This window comes from Mesoplodon bidens (genome assembly GCF_964165515.1).
Source record: "Mesoplodon bidens genome assembly, chromosome: 10".
Taxonomy (NCBI): Eukaryota; Metazoa; Chordata; class Mammalia; order Artiodactyla; family Ziphiidae; genus Mesoplodon; species Mesoplodon bidens.
Genome location: NC_138172.1, coordinates 66,416,455 through 66,435,155, shown reverse-complemented (window position 1 = coordinate 66,435,155; position 18,701 = coordinate 66,416,455). Strand labels below are relative to the sequence as shown.

The following is an 18,701-nucleotide window of genomic DNA, read 5'->3' as shown; positions in this document are numbered from 1 at the left end:
GCCTGGAATGAGCTTGGGGTGTGTGTCCCAGGGAGGGGTGGAAGGACAGCATATTCCAGCTGACCTGGATCCTTCTCGCTGCATCTGAAGCCCCAGCAGAGGCTGGTAAGTGTCCTTGGGTGGCCCCACATCAGGCACAGTGAGCCTGTCCATCTCTGGGTGAGGTGAGGGGTGGGGGAGCTGCTGGGAATGTTTGTGGGACCTCAGACCCACCCTGGGTGAGGGGGAGGCAGCTCTGGCTTCTCGGGGCCCCACCCAGGTTTGAGCTGAGCTTGTCCCTTAGGCCAGGAGGGCTGGGGTGACACCCATGGAGTACGGGCTGTGGACCGGGCACCTGTCAACGTGTCAGGGTCTGGGTCCGACTCTGCCTCCTCCCTGCTGTGTGACCTTGGACATGTTATTTAACCTCTCTGAGTCTCAGAGAAGGCAGGGAAGTCACCACCCATCTCAATAGGTTGTTGGGAGGATTGGTGATGTGTTTGAAGAGTATGAAGAAGCTGGCTGAAAAAGGATGTGTATGGGGCTTCCCTGGTGGCGCAGTGGTTGAGAGTCCGCCTGCCGATGCAGGGGACACGGGTTCGTGCCCCGGACTGGGAAGATCCCACATGCCGCGGAGCAGCTAGGCCAGTGAGCCATGGCCGCTGGGCCTGCGCTTCCGGAGCCTGTGCTCCGCGACGGGAGAGGCCGCGGCAGTGAGAGGCCCACGTACCACAAAAAAAAAAAAAAAAAAAAAAGGATGTGTATGATCAGCGCTTATAAAATGGTGGTTGTTGTTGATAGAGAGGGAGGGGGAGACGTGGGATTTACCTGCAACTGGGTAATTTAACAGCTCAGGTCTGCCGTAAGGATTCTGTCGGTTGTAGGATCCCTGATGGGGAGGACACCATCCTGAGGGTGGGTGGTATAGGCTGTCACAAGTGTTGCATCCATTTTGCAGAAGAGGACGCTGAGGTGATTGGTGAACATCGCAGTGCTAGAGAATTGGCAGAGCTGGATTCATACCCAGGCAGCCCGGCTCTCCAGCTGGTGCCCCACCTGCCTCTCCCACTTCCTTTCCGCCCACGTCCCCAGCCACCGTCTCGCTTGCCCTCAGCTAGCCCTGTATTCTCCACCTGCCTCACTCTGCCTCCCGAGCCTAGCTTCACGCTCACTTCTTCCAGGCTGCCTGCCCATCCACACTGGGTGGGCCCACTCTGGTCCCCTCAGTGCTAACAGTTTCAATAGCCAGCCTCTGCCTGTCTCAGTCCCTCAGGCCCTGCCCAGGATCTCAGCATGAGCGATGCCACTCCTGTGTTCCCCTGCCCTTTGCTCTGCCAAGTCCATGCCTTCCCTCCCCAGGGCAACAGACGGGCCTGATGACCTTCTCAGAGGGTGGGAAGGACCATCTCATGCTGGGGTCTTACACTTGGAAAGATCCGATCCATCCTTCAAGGCTGTGTTAAGTTGAATTCCCCTCAGGAATTCCCTGGTGGTCTGGTGGTTAGGACTCCGCACTTTCACCGCCAAGAGCTGGGGTTCGATCCCTGGTTGGGGAGCTAGGATCCCACAAGCCTTGCAGCGCAGCCAAGAAAAAAAAAGTTGAATTCTCCTCAAGACAAGGAATTGAGAGCCAGTCGTTTCTTTGGGAGAGAATCCCAGGAAACATTGGTAGGGGAGGGAAGGCAGACATAAAGGGTGTGATACCAAGCAGGTTACCACTGTGAACAGCTGGAGCTTTACTCCCCCGGGGGCTCTGGAGACGGAAAGGAGCACGCCTGGCAGTCATCCCACTGGAGGTGTGAGGGAGCTGGGGTGTGTGTACACCAACTCCCGTCAATCATTGCTGGCTGTTCCCAGAGGGTGTTAATTCTTCAGTGCCTCCACATGCCAAATGGCTGGCAAAGAGGGCTTCTGTGGCCAGAGAGTCTCAGAAGAGTGGCAGGCCCTGGCAGTTGGAGACTGGGCTGGTGTGTCTCAAAGCGGCAAGTGGTCGTGGGCACCCATTCTTTCTCAAATACACAACTGTGAGAGTCCCCCTGAACTGAGTGTGAATCCTAGTGCTGCCACTTCCTAGCCGTGCGACCTGGGGCAGGTCACTTCTTGAGGCCTCAGTTTCCGCATCTGTAAAATGGGGATCATACCACCCACTTCCATTCCCCAGAGCCCTGTTCCTAGCAGAGCTGCCTCTCATGGTTTCCCAGAGAAGGAGTGGAGGTGATCTGCCGCAAGCACTAGAAGATGGCCTGCGGGCTGCTCCACACCTGAGCGAGATAGGGGTCACGGAGCAGGGCGTCTCTGCAGCTGTCAAGGCCTGCGGGAGGGCAGTGCCCACCTCCCACCTCCTCTCCTGGCCCCCTCCCCAGGAGCCCGCAGAGCAGGGCTTGGGAATTAAAGCTGTAAACAAGGCAGATGTGGCATCCGTCTTTTTGACAGGACTGCCAGCCAGGTGATGGCTGAGTGGAGGAAGGCCTGGTTTACGAGGAGATAGGAGAAATTTACTGCCCGCTGCTCCCAGGGGACGGGAGTTCTGAGAGGGACGGTGGCTGCATGGCAGCTGGGGATGTGTGGGGAGATGCTGATCACCCAGCCTGTGCCAACAGCAATAACAATAATAACAGCTGATATTTATATAGCATTTATTACATGTCAAGCTCTGTTTTAGTGTTTTGCATTTGCTTTTCACAGCAACCCATTTTACAGATGAAAAACCGAGGCACAGAGAAGTTAAAGACTTTCCCAAGGTCATACAGGTAGTAAATGGCAGAGCTGGGATTTGAACTCTGGCCATCTGGCTCCAGGGATGTCCTGCCTCAGGCCAGCTGATGTCCCAGCCCCAGGGCCCTCTGGCTATTCCAGCCTGGCTTTGTGGCTCTTTTCACTTCCACATTCCTAAAGGAACCTGGGGAAAGGAAGGAAGACCCACATTTGGGATTACCTACTATGTGCCAGGTTGTGCCACTCATTAGAGTTTGCCCAAGCCGTCAGCCACCTGGTGGCCACAGGGGTCCTGAGCCCTTCCCCTCAGTGCTGTTTCTTACTTGTTCAGCTGGCGTTTACTCAGAGGCTGACTGTGTCCCCAGCCCTGTGCTGGGCTCTGTGAAGGGGACAGACCTGCCCTGGGGGGCTCCCCCTGCAGGTGGGAGATGATATGGCCTTGGAGACAAGGTGGTACATGATGGTGTGGTCCTGGTAGTCAGAGCTGAGGGCCTCCAGAGAGCTTAATCATGAGACCAGAGAGGACAGATCCAGGAGGCCTACTTGAGAGTTCTGGGAGACTAGGGATGTTGCACCTTTAAATCAGGAGGTCAGAAGTCCTCACTGGGAAGGTGAATGGGAAAGAGCATGCCAGGCAGAGGGCACAGCGTGTGCAAAGGCCCTGAGGTAGGCTCAGGCCTGGCAGGTCTGGGGAGCAGTGAGGAGACCCATGTGGTTGGAGCAGAGGGATCAACAGGTAGGAGATGAGGTCCTAGAGGTGGGGCGGGGTGGCACAGGTCTGTGGGCCTTGCCGACAATTTGTAAGGATTTAGTCTTTTAATGCCAAATGAGACAAGGCCATGGCAGGGTTTGAAAAAGGGTTAACGTGATCAGATTTATGTTATAATGGGCTCACTCTGGCTGCCTCCTGGAGCAGAGATGGGGGTGAGGGCAGAGCTGGAGGTCAGTTAGGGGCCGGGGCTGTAGTCCAAGTGGGAGGTGATGGGAACTTGGAGCAGGTGGTGGCCATGGAGATGGTGAGAAGGAGTCTGATTCCTTATCAGTTTTGCAGTGTGGCCTCAGAGGTTGCTAAAGGATTTGAGGTGAGAGAAAGATGACAGAAAATCAAGGATGACTCTGAGGTTCTTGGTGGTGCACTGAGATGGGGGTGGGTGGAGGGTCAGGCTTAGCCACGTGGAGATTCCTGGGAGAGGTGGGTGCAAAACCCAGACTGGGGTTGGTCAGGAGAAAAATGGAGGAGAGCAACTGATGACAGTGAGTAAGGACAACCCTTCTGAGAAGTTTTGTTGTAAACAGGGAGAGAGGGATGCTAGCTGGGGGAAAAGTGGGGTCAAGAAAGGGTTTCTGTTTAAATGGAAGAAATGAAAACATATTTCTATGTTGACAGCAAAGATCCAGTAGAGGAAAATCTAGATGCTCCTGGAAGGAAAAGGAGCATGGCTGGGTGATGAGGGAGAAGGGGCATCCACATGGGGGGTTGGCTGTGACTTCGGCCCCGCGAGCTGCCTCCCCTTCACCCCTGGCCCCAGTCTGACCCAGTCTGGGAGAGCTAAGCCCAGGCCCCTGGGCTGGGCAGAACCAGTGAGGGGTAGAGAACGGCCTTCCCTGGGAGCTGGCCTGTGCAGGTGCCGAGTGTGGCTTCTGCTGCAGGTATCACTCTTCTCTAATGGTCCCGGGAGCCGACCTCATTACAGACAAGGGGATCGAGGTTAAGAGATGCTAAGCAACTTGGCAGGCCAGTGAGAGGCTGAATGGGGGTGTGTGTGGCGTGTCAAGCTGCTCCCATCTGGCCGGACGTCCACGTCCTGTTTCTTGGATTAGGGTCTGTGGACATCTGGGGATACGTTCTTGAGGTCAGACGCTCAGGGACCTAGGAGTTCCATGACGATTCTTGAACTTGGCATTTTCATTCGACGGCCTTCCGAAAGCGGTCTTTACAGATTGCAAAGACAACTTCTCTGCTCCTGTGATCATTTGCAGTTGGAAGTAGCTGTCACTGCCAGGGCTTCAGCCTCTGATGTCAGTATTTTCATCCTGGGGCCATATTCATCCTAGGATCATCCTGGGACAGAATTGTTTTCCTTCAAAAGGGGCCTGAGGCTGGCTCAAGTTTGGGGAGCCCTGGGCTGTACCCCCACTGAGAGCCAGAAAGAGAGCACCTGGAAGAGAGTCAGGAGCCACCACCCCCTGCCCCCGCTGCTGGGCAAGACCCTTCACCTCCCCGCCCCTGAGGGGGTGACCATTACGGGCCCCCACCCCTAACCCCCCAAGACACTGGGGCTGGCTCAGGGTTCCCCAGGACGGGAGTTGGCGGAACAGATCTAGGGGTTGGGGGACCTGGCTGAGTTGTTTAGAGGTGCCCTACCCGGAAAGCAGGTGGCTTGATGGAGGTTGAAAGTTCAAGAGGAGGGGCTGGCAGACACCGTGGTATGAATGGGGCTGAAGAACAAGGGTGCGACTCCAGACAAGGATGGGGAACCTGCTCTGTGACTTCTGGGGATGCTGGGGTGTTGGAGCCTGGCCTCCGGAGCAGGACTCAGGGACCCTCAGAAAGACCTGTGTGTTCCAGGGAGGTGATGAGGAGAATGGCTCAACCACAGGCAGAGTCAGGAAAGAGGGGGACTGGCTAGGAAGCACAGGTGGCAGCTTCCTCCCCCATCTGAGTGTCAGTGGGTGAGCTGACCTGGGCCCCTGCCCATGAGGTGGGCACCCCACGCTCATCTTTTGGGGGTCTGGGAAGACCCAGCACGTGCCGGGCTGCAGACAGGATGGGGTTGCAGCCCAGGGCTGGGGTGGAGGCCTCCGGGGGTGGGGAGTTATCCTCCGGGAAGTGTTAGGGAGGAGAGGAAAACGGAGGCTTAGAGAGCACTATGTGTAAGGCATGATGCTGTGTGTTTTACGGCTGCGCCTCCTTGAATCCTCTCAGTGGCCCCTCAAGGTAAGTATTATTACCCTGGATTTACATCTGGGGGATGTAAATTTTACTTGACCAGGGTCATATGGCTGGTCCAGGGCAGAACCACACACTAGACAGCTCTCCCTTGGGGGGGCATCTTAGGACCCTCTTATCCTGCTCCCTGGAAGTTTGCACAAGGGATGAAAACCGGTGTGTATGTTTGCGCATTTGTATGTAGGTGCAAGTTTATATGTGTGTAGATGTGTGTGGTATGTCCACACACCTACGCCGATTACACGTGTGGACTTGAACCTGTGGGTGTGGTGCCCCAGGTCCCCTCGGCACTCCCCAGCCCTGCTTTGCCAATGGAGTTAATGCCCCCGGGAGCAGTCTGCAGCCTGAGACTGGTGGGAGCGGGGCTATTTATCCCCTCAGATGGGACAGCCCTGAGGCATAGGCTACACAGTTTTCTAGAGCCCCCCACAGGGTTGAGCCTCACACCGGGCGTTAGTGTCTTCCCATCCCTTCCCATCTCCGCCTCACTTCCTCACCCCCAATTTGTGCTTCCAGCCATCACCTCCCAGATGAAACACTTGCACTCACATCCTTGTCAGCACCTGCTTGTGGGGCTTCTCAGCTGACAGTGAATCTGAATGACCACATGCTTGTAGGAGTGTCATGCTAATTGTGTAGCTGTGTATTGGGTTGGCCAAAAAGTTTGTTTGGGTTTTCGTAAGATGTTACAAAAACCCAAACGAGGGACTCCCCTGATGGGCCTAAGTGCTTAAGACTTCGCCTTCCAGTGCAGGGAGTGTAGGTTCGATCCCTGGTCGGGGAGCTAAGATCCCACATGCCTCGCGCCAAAAAACCAAAACATAAAAACAGAAGCAATATTGTAACAAATTCAATAAAGACTTTAAAAATGGTCCACATCAAAAAAAAAAATCTTAAAAAAAGCCCAAACGAACTTTTGGTCAACCCAATATATAGAGTACGTGTTTATATGGACACTTATGTTTCTACATGTTTGAACATAGATGTGTGTATAGGGATGTATATAAATGCATGCAGGTTTGTGTGTTGCTACTTTATATGTGTAGATGTGAAAATATGGGAGGGTATATGTGGCTGATTTTGTATACCTTTATGTGAGGGAGTGTGTGTGTGTGTACACATGAGCCTAGAACTCAGGAGGATTGCTGCTGGGTGGGGTGACTAGTTGTGGAGAGGTGAGCAGGGAGACAGGGAGGAACTCTGATTATTTCAACCTTGAAAACTCATTTCAATTACAATTTACAACCTGCAGACAAAGGCTGCAGTCGCCGTAGTAACCACAGCTGCGGGGGTTTTGAGGAGAAAATCCTCTCCCGGATGTCCGGGGCTGGCTGTCATCTGTGGCCGAGCCAAACACATCTCTGGCTCACTGTGCCTCAGGACACAATTAGGACATCTTCAAACTGTTGCTGCTGTCATTGTTGCCATGTGTCTGGAATTTATCTCCTCTAGGAGCTCTCTGGAAATGTGTGTCTTGTTTCCTGCCAGAACTGTGGTTCCCCTGCCTGGGCCTGGGGGTCCCAACCACCCATGAAAGGGGATTCTCTGACCCCCCGCTTCCCTCCATGGCCATCTGCCTCCTCCAGCCCTGGAGACAGGGATCCTTAGCTCCTGGTTAGGCCTGGCCAGACAACTGGGGCAAGGCCTGAGCCCCAGAGAAAGGGGAAGGCAGGTCGGGGCTGGATGAAGGGAGAAGAAGGAGGCAGACAGTTCAGGGTGGTGGAAATTCTTTGGGAGCCAGAGAGATCCAGGTTCAAATCCCAGCCACTCACCAGCCAGGCCAATCCCCAGGTGGGTAGGAACACCTGCTGGGGGCCAGGATTCCCTCAAGACTCTGGGTACCATACTCGACCACCTGCAAATCTCAGTTACCTCCTCTGTGACCGGGGCCAGTCTGGCCTACGTCCCAGAGGCTCGGGGAAGAGGAAGCACCAGCCATGCTGCAGAGTTATTTGCTGAAGAGTCGAAGGTGTGCAGAGAGCTGCACTGGTTATGGGCACAGCTTCCAACGTTCAGGACAGCATGTCTTGACCTTGTTTGACTTGTATTTGTGATCCCTTCCCCCTCCCCCAAAGGGAGCACACTTAAGCTCTGTCATTGTTGCTTCCTGTGGGGCTCAGGGGAAGTGCCCTTGGAGTTTGAGGGGTGTGTGTGTGTGTAGGGGGTCACACTCAAGGCCCGCCGCTTCCTTTCAAATTAAGGCCCTTTGCAGGGCACCTCACTGCCCTGTTATCTCATTTGTAATTGGGGGCAGACTTGAGACGAAAGTCAAGGACGTGAAAGTGTGTCGGGAAATCTCTAGAAGTCCATGGCTGGCACCATGACAACTCTGGGGTGGAGATCCCAAAGGGTCAGTGCTCAAGGGCCACTGACAGCCCACAGCCCACAGGACCTCAAAGCCCTTCCCACGGGAGCCTCCCCAGGCAGAGGTGGGCTCCCCTGGTGAGGACCTCCTGTGGGGTCATCTGTATTCCAGTGCCGGTGCAGGTGGCTTCGTGACCCCAGTGAGAGCACGTGGTCCTGGACCTGAGTGGCCCAGGGATGGATGCTTCAGCTGGACCACTGAGGAGGGACCCCTGGGAAGATAGGGAGAGGAGGGGGCTGAGGGCGTCTCAGCCAGGGTCCCTTGGCTTGGTGTGTCCTTGGCCTTAGGATAGAGCTGCTGCTTCTCTGCAGTGGCTGCAGCCTCCCCCTCCGTCCTGGTTAATAATTCAGTCTCTCATCCATGTGAAATGAGGGCATGATGGGAACTTTGGGAGCATGGAGCAGTGGGATACAGAGGGCAGGACCTGGGGGCTGGGGGTGATGGTGGGGTCTGGGTCTGAGGCCTTCCATGCAACCCTGCCCCAGGCCCCTCTGTCACCCTTTGGGGACAGGATTGTCCCTTGCGCTTCTCTCCTGGCTCTCAGAAGCTGTGATCAGAAGCCCTGAACAAGAGGGCAGGCTAGGGCTTCCCTGGTGGCGCAGTGGTTGAGAGTCTGCCTGCTGATGTAGGGGACACGGGTTCGTGCCCCGGTCCGGGAAGATCCCACATGCCGCGGAGTGGCTGGGGCCGTGAGCCATGGCCACTGAGCCTGCATGTCCGGAGCCTGTGCTCTGCAACGGGAGAGGCCACGGCGGTGAGAGGCCCGCGTACCACAAAAAAAAAAAAAAAAAAAGAGGGCAGGCTGCTGAGGCTGGAGAACTTGCCTCTCCTGTCCATCCATTTCTGTTTGTGCCGTGGCCTAGAGAAAGCTTTGCCTGTTAGCAAAGCTCTGCTGTCCCAGGAGCTCCGAGGCAGGCAGGGCTTAGAACTCTTTGTACCCTTGTGTTTAACAAACTTCTGCAGCACCTGGCAAGCATCAGGCCCCTCTTTATGACCCGTTGTGAATATAAACCGATTTATCCTCATAGGGACCCTATCCCGACCTACGAGGTAAGTACCATCATTATCCTCATTTTGCAGATGAGGAAACTGAAGCCCGATAGATGAGGTGGCAGGTCCAAGGTCACAGCTAGAGTACATGGTAGAGCTGGGGTTTCAGCCCAGACAGTCTTGTGTGAGTGAAGTGTAGTGGGTAGCCAGGGGCTTAGCTGAGCCCTGGGAGAGCCAGGTGAGTCCCCTTGAAGACTACCCTGTCTCCAGCCCCAAGGCCACGCCGTAAAAGCTGTGGGCTCTCTCTGGACCCAGCAGTGCCCCCAGAGCCAACTGGGCATCTGCCCCTAAACTGTCCAGTCTGTGTACTGGGGACCTTTGATCTCTGACCCTGAGGTTGGGGTACTGGAGTCAGTTTCTGACCTTGGTCACAGAGTCTTGGTGGCCAAGACAGGTGTATGAGATGTGCCATCAGCTCCGTGGGAGCCCGGGGCAGCAGGGCACAGTGACCATGCATTGGCTAAAAATAGAGGAATCGGGCTTCCCTGGTGGTGCAGTGGTTGAGAGCCCACCTGCCAATGCAGGGGACATGGGTTCGTGCCCCGGTCCGGGAAGATCCTACGTGCCGCGGAGCTGCTGGGCCCGTGAGCCGTGGCCGCTGAGCCTGAGCGTCCGGAGCCTGTGCTCCGCAACGGGAGAGGCCACAACAGTGAGAGGCCCATGTACCGCAAAAATAAATAAACAAATAAAAAAAAATAGAGGAATCTAGGGGGTGATCTGTGGGTCCCTGGGGCCTCAACCTGACCCCCCACATGACAGACATGGGAGACCCAGGCCCGTGGCCCATAGGGTGGGACACAGGTGCAGCCACTCACCCTGCTGGCCGCTGGGGAATTACTTCTGTAAGGTGCAGCACTGGCCCTCTAGCGGGGAGGCGTGGGGTGTGCGTGTGTGTGTGTGTGTGTGTGTGTGTAAATTTCATTGTCCTGGCCTTGAGGGAGGAGGCTGCAGGCCATGCTGTATGCAGGGGCTGTGGGAGGGGAAGGTGGGGTTCCCTAGCGCTCTCCCTTCCTCTCCTCTGCCATCCTCCGGCCCCTGTGTCCTCACCTCAGAGCCCCTGCCCCATCCCCCCACCCTTTCCTGCCCTCCCCCTGCAGTCAGGCTCTTACAATCTCTCAGGTGTAGTGTGGTGCACAGGCTGGAACTGGAGCACCTGGCAAATCCAGCTCTTTGTGGTCCTGGAATGCCAGTGAGCTTTTCTGTGCCTCAGTTTTTCCATCTCTATAATGGGGATAGTTACTCACCTCATAGCACTGTTCTGAGTATTCAATGACTTAATATACATAAAGAGCTTAGAAGAGTGCCCAACACAGAGTGGATGCTCCATAAAAGTTAGCAGTCCTTGGGACTTCCCTGGTGGTGCAGTGGTTAAGAATCCACCTGCCTTGGGGCTTCCCTGGTGGTGCAGTGGTTGAGAGTCTGCCTGCCGATGCAGGGGACACGGGTTCGTGCCCCGGTCTGGGAAGATCCCACATGCCACAGAGCGGCTAGGCCCGTGAGCCATGGCCACTGAGCCTGCGCGTCCGGAGCCTGTGCTCTGCAATGGGAGAGGCCACAAGAGTGAGAGGCCCGCGTACCGCAAAAAAAAAGAATCCAATGCAGGGGACATGTGTTCGATCCCTGGTCTGGGAAGATCCCACATGCTGTGGAGCAACTAAGCCCGTGTGCCACAACTACTAAGCCTGTGAGCCACAACTACTGAGCCTGCGTGCCACAACTACTGAAGCCCATGTGCCCTAGAGCCCACGTGCCACAACTGCTGAGCCCACACACCACAACTATTGAAGCCCGCGCGCTCTAGGGCCCGCCTGCTGCAACTACTGAGCCCACATGCTGCAACTACCAAAGCCCACGTGCGTAGAGCCCGTGCTCTGCAGCAAGAGAAGCCACCACAGTGAGAAGCCTGTGCACCGCCAGGAAGAGTAGCCCCTGCTCGCCACAACTAGAGAAAGCCCATGTGTAGCCACGAAGACCCAGTGCAGCCAAAAATAAATTAAAAATTAAAAAAAAAAAAAAAAACAGGAGCAAGTTAAAAAAAAAAAGTTAGCAGTCCTTATTCTTCATCATCATTATTACCCAGGGCCCAGGCCAGGAGCTCCTTCTCCTCCAGAAAGCCCTCCTGGCCTGCTCTGGCCCCGGGACCTCTGTAGCCCACCTTAGAAACCCTCTATTCTGACCACTTAAATATAATAACAATGTGGCTTAGTCAGCTACTCTGTGCCACGTGTTTTCTGTTATCTCATCTCATTTAAGCCTCACAGCACTTCTGTGAGGCAGGATGATGATCTTTTTACCAAAAGGACATCAAGACCTCAGGCAGCCAAAGAGTTTGCACAGGGCCCAGAGCAGAGGGGTTGGGTGTGCCCAGAGCCCAGGGGGTGAGGATGGGAGGTCACAGTGCCCTGGGGAGCCACTGCTGTTTGCAGTGAGAAGTGGGTGAGTGGGGTGGGTTCCCCATTTTGCAAAGCTCACCCACCGTGGCTAATGGCGGGGTGTCACTGGCATGGGGGAGGAGTGGATGGGGGTGATGGTGCCTTCTGGTGTCTGGGGCACCTGGAAGTCATTGAGGGCATCTGGTGTCCTGAATCTTGAGGGACCTGTGGCACGTCTCTCCCCCTCTCTGGGCCTCAGTTTCCCCATCCGTACCCTGTGCTGGGGCTACCCATGGGAGAGCTGCTGTAGGGCACCACTGCCCTCATCGACAGTCACAGCTCCTGCCTGTGTGAGGGCCAGCTGCTCCCGTGTTTGGTCCAAGCCAGGCTGGGGGAGGGCAGGCAAGCACCACGGCCACAGGGAGACCCGCAGGCTCACCGCCCTCCAAGGGTGATGGGGACAAGGGAGCCTGCCCTGGCTGTTCTGGGGCCTCAGGGCACAGGGTCCAGCGGTACAGTAGTGAGGGCAGCAGACCTTCAGGACCATCCCCCGGGCCCTCCACAAGACCATCTCCTGGGGTGATGGAACGAGCACTGGGCCAGGGGCCCGGAGACCTAGGTGTGCCCAGGTGGGCTCTCGGGGCCCCAGGGGGCTGCTGTGGTTCCCACCATACACCTGTGAGGATGGTGGGCCTCATGGGCGCCCCCACTCTGAATATGTCGTTGCAGGCCGCGAGCGCATTGGGCAGGACTCGGCGTACGAGCAGGAGGGGAAGGTGCAGTTTGTGATTGACGCCGTGTACGCCATGGGCCACGCGCTGCACGCCATGCACCGTGACCTGTGTCCGGGCCGCGTGGGGCTCTGCCCACGCATGGACCCTGTGGACGGCACCCAGCTGCTCAAGTACATCCGCAGCGTCAATTTCTCAGGTGGGGGCACCACCCAACCCTGGGGAGGGGGTCCTGGGGCTCCATGGGGTGGGAGTGCACGGGGGTCTCTTCAGATGCTTCCAAGGGGTTCCATACAGAGGTGTCTCTCCCCTGGGCTCACGATCCTTCCTGACTCTGGGTGAAGGCTCAGCAAAGAAGCTGAGTGTGTGAACCCCCACGGGCCCCCGCAGGCATCGCGGGGAACCCTGTGACCTTCAATGAGAATGGAGACGCACCTGGGCGCTATGACATCTACCAGTACCAGCTGCACAACGGCTCTGCCGAGTACAAGGTCATCGGCTCCTGGACTGACCACCTGCACCTCAGAGTAAGCACCTGGCGGGAGGGCAGGGAGGGGTCCCGGGGGGCTAGGCGGCGGAGAGAGGCCACCCCAACCCCGGGAGGGGAGGCCAAGGGGGAGGCAGCCGCCGACTAGCCCTGCCCCCCCGGGTTTGCTGCTGCCAAGTTGGGGCTTCGTTCCATGCCCCACCCTAGACCTCAGAGGGCCCTGAGCCCCCCAACCCTGAAGGAGAAGAACAGGGTGGCTGGGCTTCTACTGCTCTTCCTGCCCCTGCCCTTTCCCTTGGCCTGGGGTCTTCTTGCCTTCTGCCCCTTCGCAGGGCAAGAACTCTGGATAGATGAAGTCACGCTGGAGTTCAGGGGCTCAAAGTTTTGGGTGGGGGTTCGGTGGGGAGAGAGGTGAGGAAGGGGAGGGCTGCATCTGGACAGAGGAGGATGACGTCTTAAGGCAAAGAGCACAGCCTGCTGTTCTCTAAGCATGAACTCTCCTAAGAGCCACTTGTTTAGAGCTGATGCTTTGAATACGGCTCCCAAGTGTAGTCAGGCTCCCTTTGCCCAGTGCCTGGAGCTCTATGGGGCTCTGGCTTACTTTCCAGAACTTTGTGACACATTCAGTAGGGCGTGCCAGCTTCTATCGCCTCTTAGCTTGCAGCAGTTGTGTCTTCAGAGACATGTAACAGTGACTAGCACTCATTTAGAGCAAGATGCAAAGAAACGCTTACCTGTGGGCACACATTAGTGGTCCTCTGATTGAATCTTTATTCGTTGTTCTCTTCTGAACCCAAGTCCCTGTGCCGCCTGGAGGAGGCCCAGTGGGCTGAGCCATAGCACACTTCTTCTTGAGGGTGCACAGGAGTCACCTGCGGGGTCTTGTTAAAACTCAGATTCTGTGTCAGTGGGTCTGGGGTGGACCAAAATTTTCCATTTCCAACAAGCTCCTGGGTGATGCTGATGTGGCCGGTCTGGGGACCACTTTGAATAGCAAGGCCTCATGGGGCTGGGAGTCGGACTGCTGGGTTCTCTCCACTCTGCCATGTGACCCTAGGTTGTCACTGCCGGTCTCTGGGCGTTTCTCCATACGACCCTTGGGAGTTTTGTTTTCGAGCAGGATCCCCCATGGTCAGCTGGGTCTGAATCCTGCCCCGGGGAGCTTATTTAAATGCAGCTGTTGGATTCAGCTGATCCTGGCAGGGCCCGGGCAGCTGGATTTTAGCCATCTAACTAAACTCACTAACTAAGTGATTCAAATCGGTGCCACCAGTGGGGCGGTCCAGGGCACTTGGCGGCATGTCCTGAGGCCTTCTCCTCTGCGCTGTTGTTGCCAGATAGAGCGGATGCACTGGCCAGGGAGCGGGCAGCAGCTGCCCCGCTCCATCTGCAGCCTGCCCTGTCAGCCAGGTGAGCGGAAGAAGTCGGTGAAGGGCATGCCCTGCTGCTGGCACTGCGAGCCCTGCACGGGGTACCAGTACCAGGTGGACCGCTACACCTGCAAGACATGTCCCTACGACATGCGACCCACAGAGAACCGCACGGGCTGCCAGCCCATCCCCATCATCAAGCTTGAGTGGGACTCACCCTGGGCCGTGCTGCCCCTCTTCCTGGCTGTGGTGGGCATCGCTGCCACGCTCTTCGTGGTGGTCACCTTCGTGCGCTACAACGACACGCCCATCGTCAAGGCCTCGGGCCGCGAGCTGAGTTACGTGCTGCTGGCGGGCATCTTCCTGTGCTATGCCACCACCTTCCTCATGATCGCCGAGCCCGACCTGGGTACCTGCTCTCTACGCCGGATCTTCCTGGGGCTCGGCATGAGCATCAGCTATGCGGCCCTCCTCACCAAGACCAACCGCATCTATCGCATCTTCGAGCAGGGCAAGCGGTCGGTCAGCGCCCCGCGCTTCATCAGCCCTGCCTCGCAGCTGGCCATAACCTTCAGCCTCATCTCCCTGCAGCTGCTGGGCATCTGCGTGTGGTTTGTAGTGGACCCCTCCCATTCGGTGGTGGACTTCCAGGACCAGCGGACGCTCGACCCCCGCTTCGCCAGGGGCGTGCTCAAGTGTGACATCTCGGACCTGTCGCTCATCTGCCTGCTGGGCTACAGCATGCTGCTCATGGTCACGTGCACCGTGTACGCCATCAAGACGCGCGGAGTGCCTGAGACCTTCAATGAGGCCAAGCCCATCGGCTTCACCATGTACACCACCTGCATCGTCTGGCTCGCCTTTATCCCCATCTTCTTTGGTACCTCGCAGTCGGCTGACAAGGTGAGTGGAAGGGGCTGGGGGTGGGTGAGGGCGGTCAGCAGGGGGCAGCCTCCTGGGGCTGGTTGGCCTCTCACCTTGCTCTGGGAGCGCCTTCATTCCTGCCTCATTCTGTCTTCTGTCTCAGTTTTCTCTCCAGCTTCTGGGTTTCTCTCCTTTCTCTCTCCCTTTCTCTTTTCCTGCCTCCTCTCCCGTTTCTCTCCGTCCCCCACCACCTTCCGCTGCCTCATCTCTCTCCTTCCTGCTGCTTCCCACCCTCTCTCTACCCTCCGCCTCTCCTCTCTCTTTCCCTATCTCTCCATCCCTGCCTCTCCCGCCCCACCTTTTTCCCCTCCCCATCTCCTTCCCACCTTCCTCTCTCCTCTCTGCCAGCCTGGGATGCTGCCCCCGCTTTCGTTCTTTTTTTTGGCTGTGCCACGTGGCTTGTGGGATCTTAGTTCCCTGACCAGGGATCAAACCCCGGGCCCTCGGCAGTGAGAGCGTGGAGTCCTAACCACTGGACCGCCAGGGAATTCCCCATTCTTTTCTATACTCTCCCTTACCTCTCTCCCTACTCAGCCCATCCTTTCTGTCCACTCCTCTTTTCTTCCTCCTCTCTCCACCCTCTTCTCTGCCCTTGCAGGATCCCCATGGGTCACCGAGGTGGGTGATGTATTGGGCACTCGCTCCCTCTCTCCCTGGCCCCAAGCCACCCCGAAGGCCAGGTGGGGATACCTGGCAGCGTCAGCTGAGGGTCCACCCTCCACTGGCTGGAGCTGCCGATGAGCTGCCTCTTGCTGGCTTTGTCAGGCCATCCTGCCAGCCTGGCCTGAGGGTCTACATACACCCCAAGGGCCCCATGGACTCTGCCCACATCACTGCCCCAGTGCTGCCTGGGTGCTGGGGGGTTTTAGCTTGAAGGATTGGGAGTCCCTGAAGTCAGAGGCCAGAGATAGGGAGAATCAGAGGGACCGAGGACCCCAGCTCTGTGTCTAACTGTGGGATCCTGGGCAAGCCAGCTGGCCTCTCTGCTTCAGTTTCTTCATCAATAGATTGGGGCCATGACCCTTCCTCTGCAGTCCTTACAGGTGTTGTAACAATCACACAACATGAGGAGTGTAAAAGCCGTTTACCCACCACAAGGAGGCTGGGGCTGGGAAGGAGGGTGGAGGGGACGAGGTCAAGGGGCAGACAGAGCAGATGATGTAGGACACCCAGAGGCTGTGGGAAGGATGTTGGCTTTTACCGGGAGTGAGAAGGGAGCCACTGTGGGGTTCTGAGCAGGGAGGGATGCGTTGGGACATAGGTTTACAAGGATCCCTCTGGCTGCTGGGTGGAGCCCTGCTGGAGGTGGCTGTAATGATCCTGACAGGAGCTTCTGGCAGCAGGAGTGGTGAGGTGCGGGGGATTCCTGCTGTGTCGGGGTGGGGGGCTGGCTGGGCTTCCAGTGGAGTGCATGTGGGATGAGAGGCTCAGAGGGGAGTCAGGATGACTCCACAGTCGTCGTCGGTGTGAGCGATGGGAAGGAAGGAGTGTCTGCACTGGGGTGTGGGGGGTGTGGGCGGGGTAGAGATGGCAGTGGAGCCTATGGGGGCGGAGATCTGGAAGTCCTCTGGAGGTGCTGGGTTTGGGATGCCCACGAGAGGCCCAAGTGCAGCTGTTGAGTCAGCGGTTGACTATGTGAGTCTGGGGTTCAGGGACGAGGGCTGGGTTAGATCTGTACCTGGGGGAGTCGCCATCCTGTGGACAGCATTTAAAGAGTGAGCCTGGGTGTGAGCTCCTAGGGATGCTTGGCCTCAGTGAGGCGGCGGTCAAAGCAACCACGGATGGCTGCTTGTCTTGTGTTAGGCACTTCACCCGCTGGTCAGCAGACACCCCAACAGTGGGCTAGGGTAGGTTCACCATCCCTGTTTACAGATGAGGACGTGGAGGCACAGAGAGGTGAAGTGACTTGTGTAAGGTCACACAGCCAGTAGGAGGCATGGCTGGACTACTTGAACCTACTGTGTCTAACTCAGGAGCCCCTCCCAAGCCCACACCACTCCCTGCAGCTCTGGGGCACCACTCCCCCTGGGCCTACCTTGGTAGGTGCCCACCCCTTCTCCAGCAGCTCCTCAAGTGCAGGAGCTGCGCCCTCCACCCCAAATCCCTTGGGTCTGGTGCAGAGAGGCCTGTGGCCTGTCTTCCAGTGGTGACCCAGCAGGCTGGGGGTTCTGAGAAGCAGACCTTGAGGCTGGCGGTGAGCACCCTGAGGTCTGAGACCAGACCTGGCTCCAGGCCACCCTGAAACTTGAGCCAAAGCCACTGCCACTGAGGAACAGCTCGCACGGTGGGCTGGGTCTCCACCCCCAGCAGGCCAGCGAGAGGCCTTCCCCGCTGAGGGCAGGTGCAGGCAGACGCCTGCACGCCCCGCAGCGCCCAGGGGGCCCATGGAGCCATCAGGGGAGGCCGCCCACGCCCCAGGAAGCTGGCAGCTTGAGACATTACCCTCAACAATCCCAGGAGGCCCCTTCCCTCGCCTCCTCAGGGTGTAAACATACACAGCCAGGTGGCCGACAGCATGGTGGTTCAGGCCCTTGCTCTGCCTTCCCATAACTTCCCCTGGGTGCCTACCAGCACGCTGCTCCCAGTGCGGTCCCTGTCATCCTGGTACCAGACCCTCCCACCTCCAGGCGCTGGGGCCCAGCCCCCCTCTCGGCACCCTCCCCCCATCTCTCCAGGCCACCCCACCTGCCTCTGATTTCTCCCTTTTTAGGAGGCTCCTCTCAATACAGATTATGAAAAGGAGCCTCTGAGATGATCTCCTCTGAGGCCCAGAGAGGGCGAGGGACCTGCCCAGGGTCGCAAAGCAGGCTGGCCCACACCAGCGTATGGTCCTGAGACCCAGCTCTGCCCCTGATGGCGTCAACATGGGATACGCCCCCTCCTTCTCTGGGCTTCTGAATGAGGCAAGGGTGGGGAGGGGAGCTCTGAAGTCCCTGCAGTTCAGACCACCAGGCTTCTTAGAGGCTCAGGCAACCCTGGGGCTCTATCTGTGCTGTGTCATGTCTGAGCTACAAACAGCCCCAATGACTGCCGGGTCCTGAGTGCTAGTGTGTGTGTGTGTGTGTGTGTGTGTAGATGGAGTGGGGCTACTGTGGGGAGTTGTGTTATGGGTACAGAAGTGTGTGTGTACAGAATGTGTGTGTGCCTTTTTGTGCACGTTGAGCAGTGGATGGGCAGTGTGTGTGTGTGTGTGTGTGCAGATTGAGTGGGGATGGACAGCTGTGCACTGACGATTCATGGCTGCTAGGGTGTATTTGGGAGTGCAGATTAAGTGTGCGTGCTCAGCAGTGTATGTGCAGATGTTTGTAGGTGTGTGTGTGCACAGGTGTATGTGTGTGTTCAAGTATGGGTGCAGGTGTGTTGAGTGCATCTGTGTGTGCGCACACGTGTGTGTACCCAGGTACATGAAGGGGTGTGTGTGTGTGAGAGCCCAGGTGTATCTGAGTCAGGTAGGAGTGTGCGGCTGTGAGTTCAGGTGTGTGTGTGTGTGAATGCAGAGTTGCATGGGTACATAAGTGTGGATTTGTGAGCACCTATGCTGCCCTGGTGTGTGCGCACGCGTACTTGCAACCCCGCCTGTCCCTCAGGCTGCAGGTGGTGCCCAGTGAAGCTGTCCATGTTGCCCTGGTGAGCAGGTGACCGGATCTCCCATGTTGGCCTGGATTTCCAGGGCTCACCTGTGTAGCCGCGTGCCATTACCCTGAGCTGACCGGGGCATCGTCTCTCCACCGGTTGGGGTAACTGCTCAGCCAGGCTGG

The 18,701-nt window shown here is 57.3% G+C and overlaps 1 protein-coding gene across 4 annotated transcripts in view; it reads left to right on the top strand.

The window, feature by feature from the left end:
* The window catches only part of GRM4 (glutamate metabotropic receptor 4), a gene marked incomplete at both ends in the record, with an annotated part of 106,932 nt that overhangs the window by 73,969 nt on the left and 14,262 nt on the right, over positions 1-18,701 (top strand). For 3 of the 4 annotated variants that reach the window (XM_081245536.1, XM_081245533.1, XM_081245535.1), the window contains 3 exons: positions 12,161-12,361; positions 12,553-12,689; positions 13,987-14,922. In XM_081245536.1, the coding sequence (XP_081101662.1) occupies positions 12,161-12,361; positions 12,553-12,689; positions 13,987-14,922 (1,274 nt within the window). Of the gene's footprint in view, positions 1-12,160; positions 12,410-12,552; positions 12,690-13,986; positions 14,923-18,701 lie in introns of all 4 variants that reach the window. The other variant, XM_081245534.1, reaches the window with a different exon arrangement.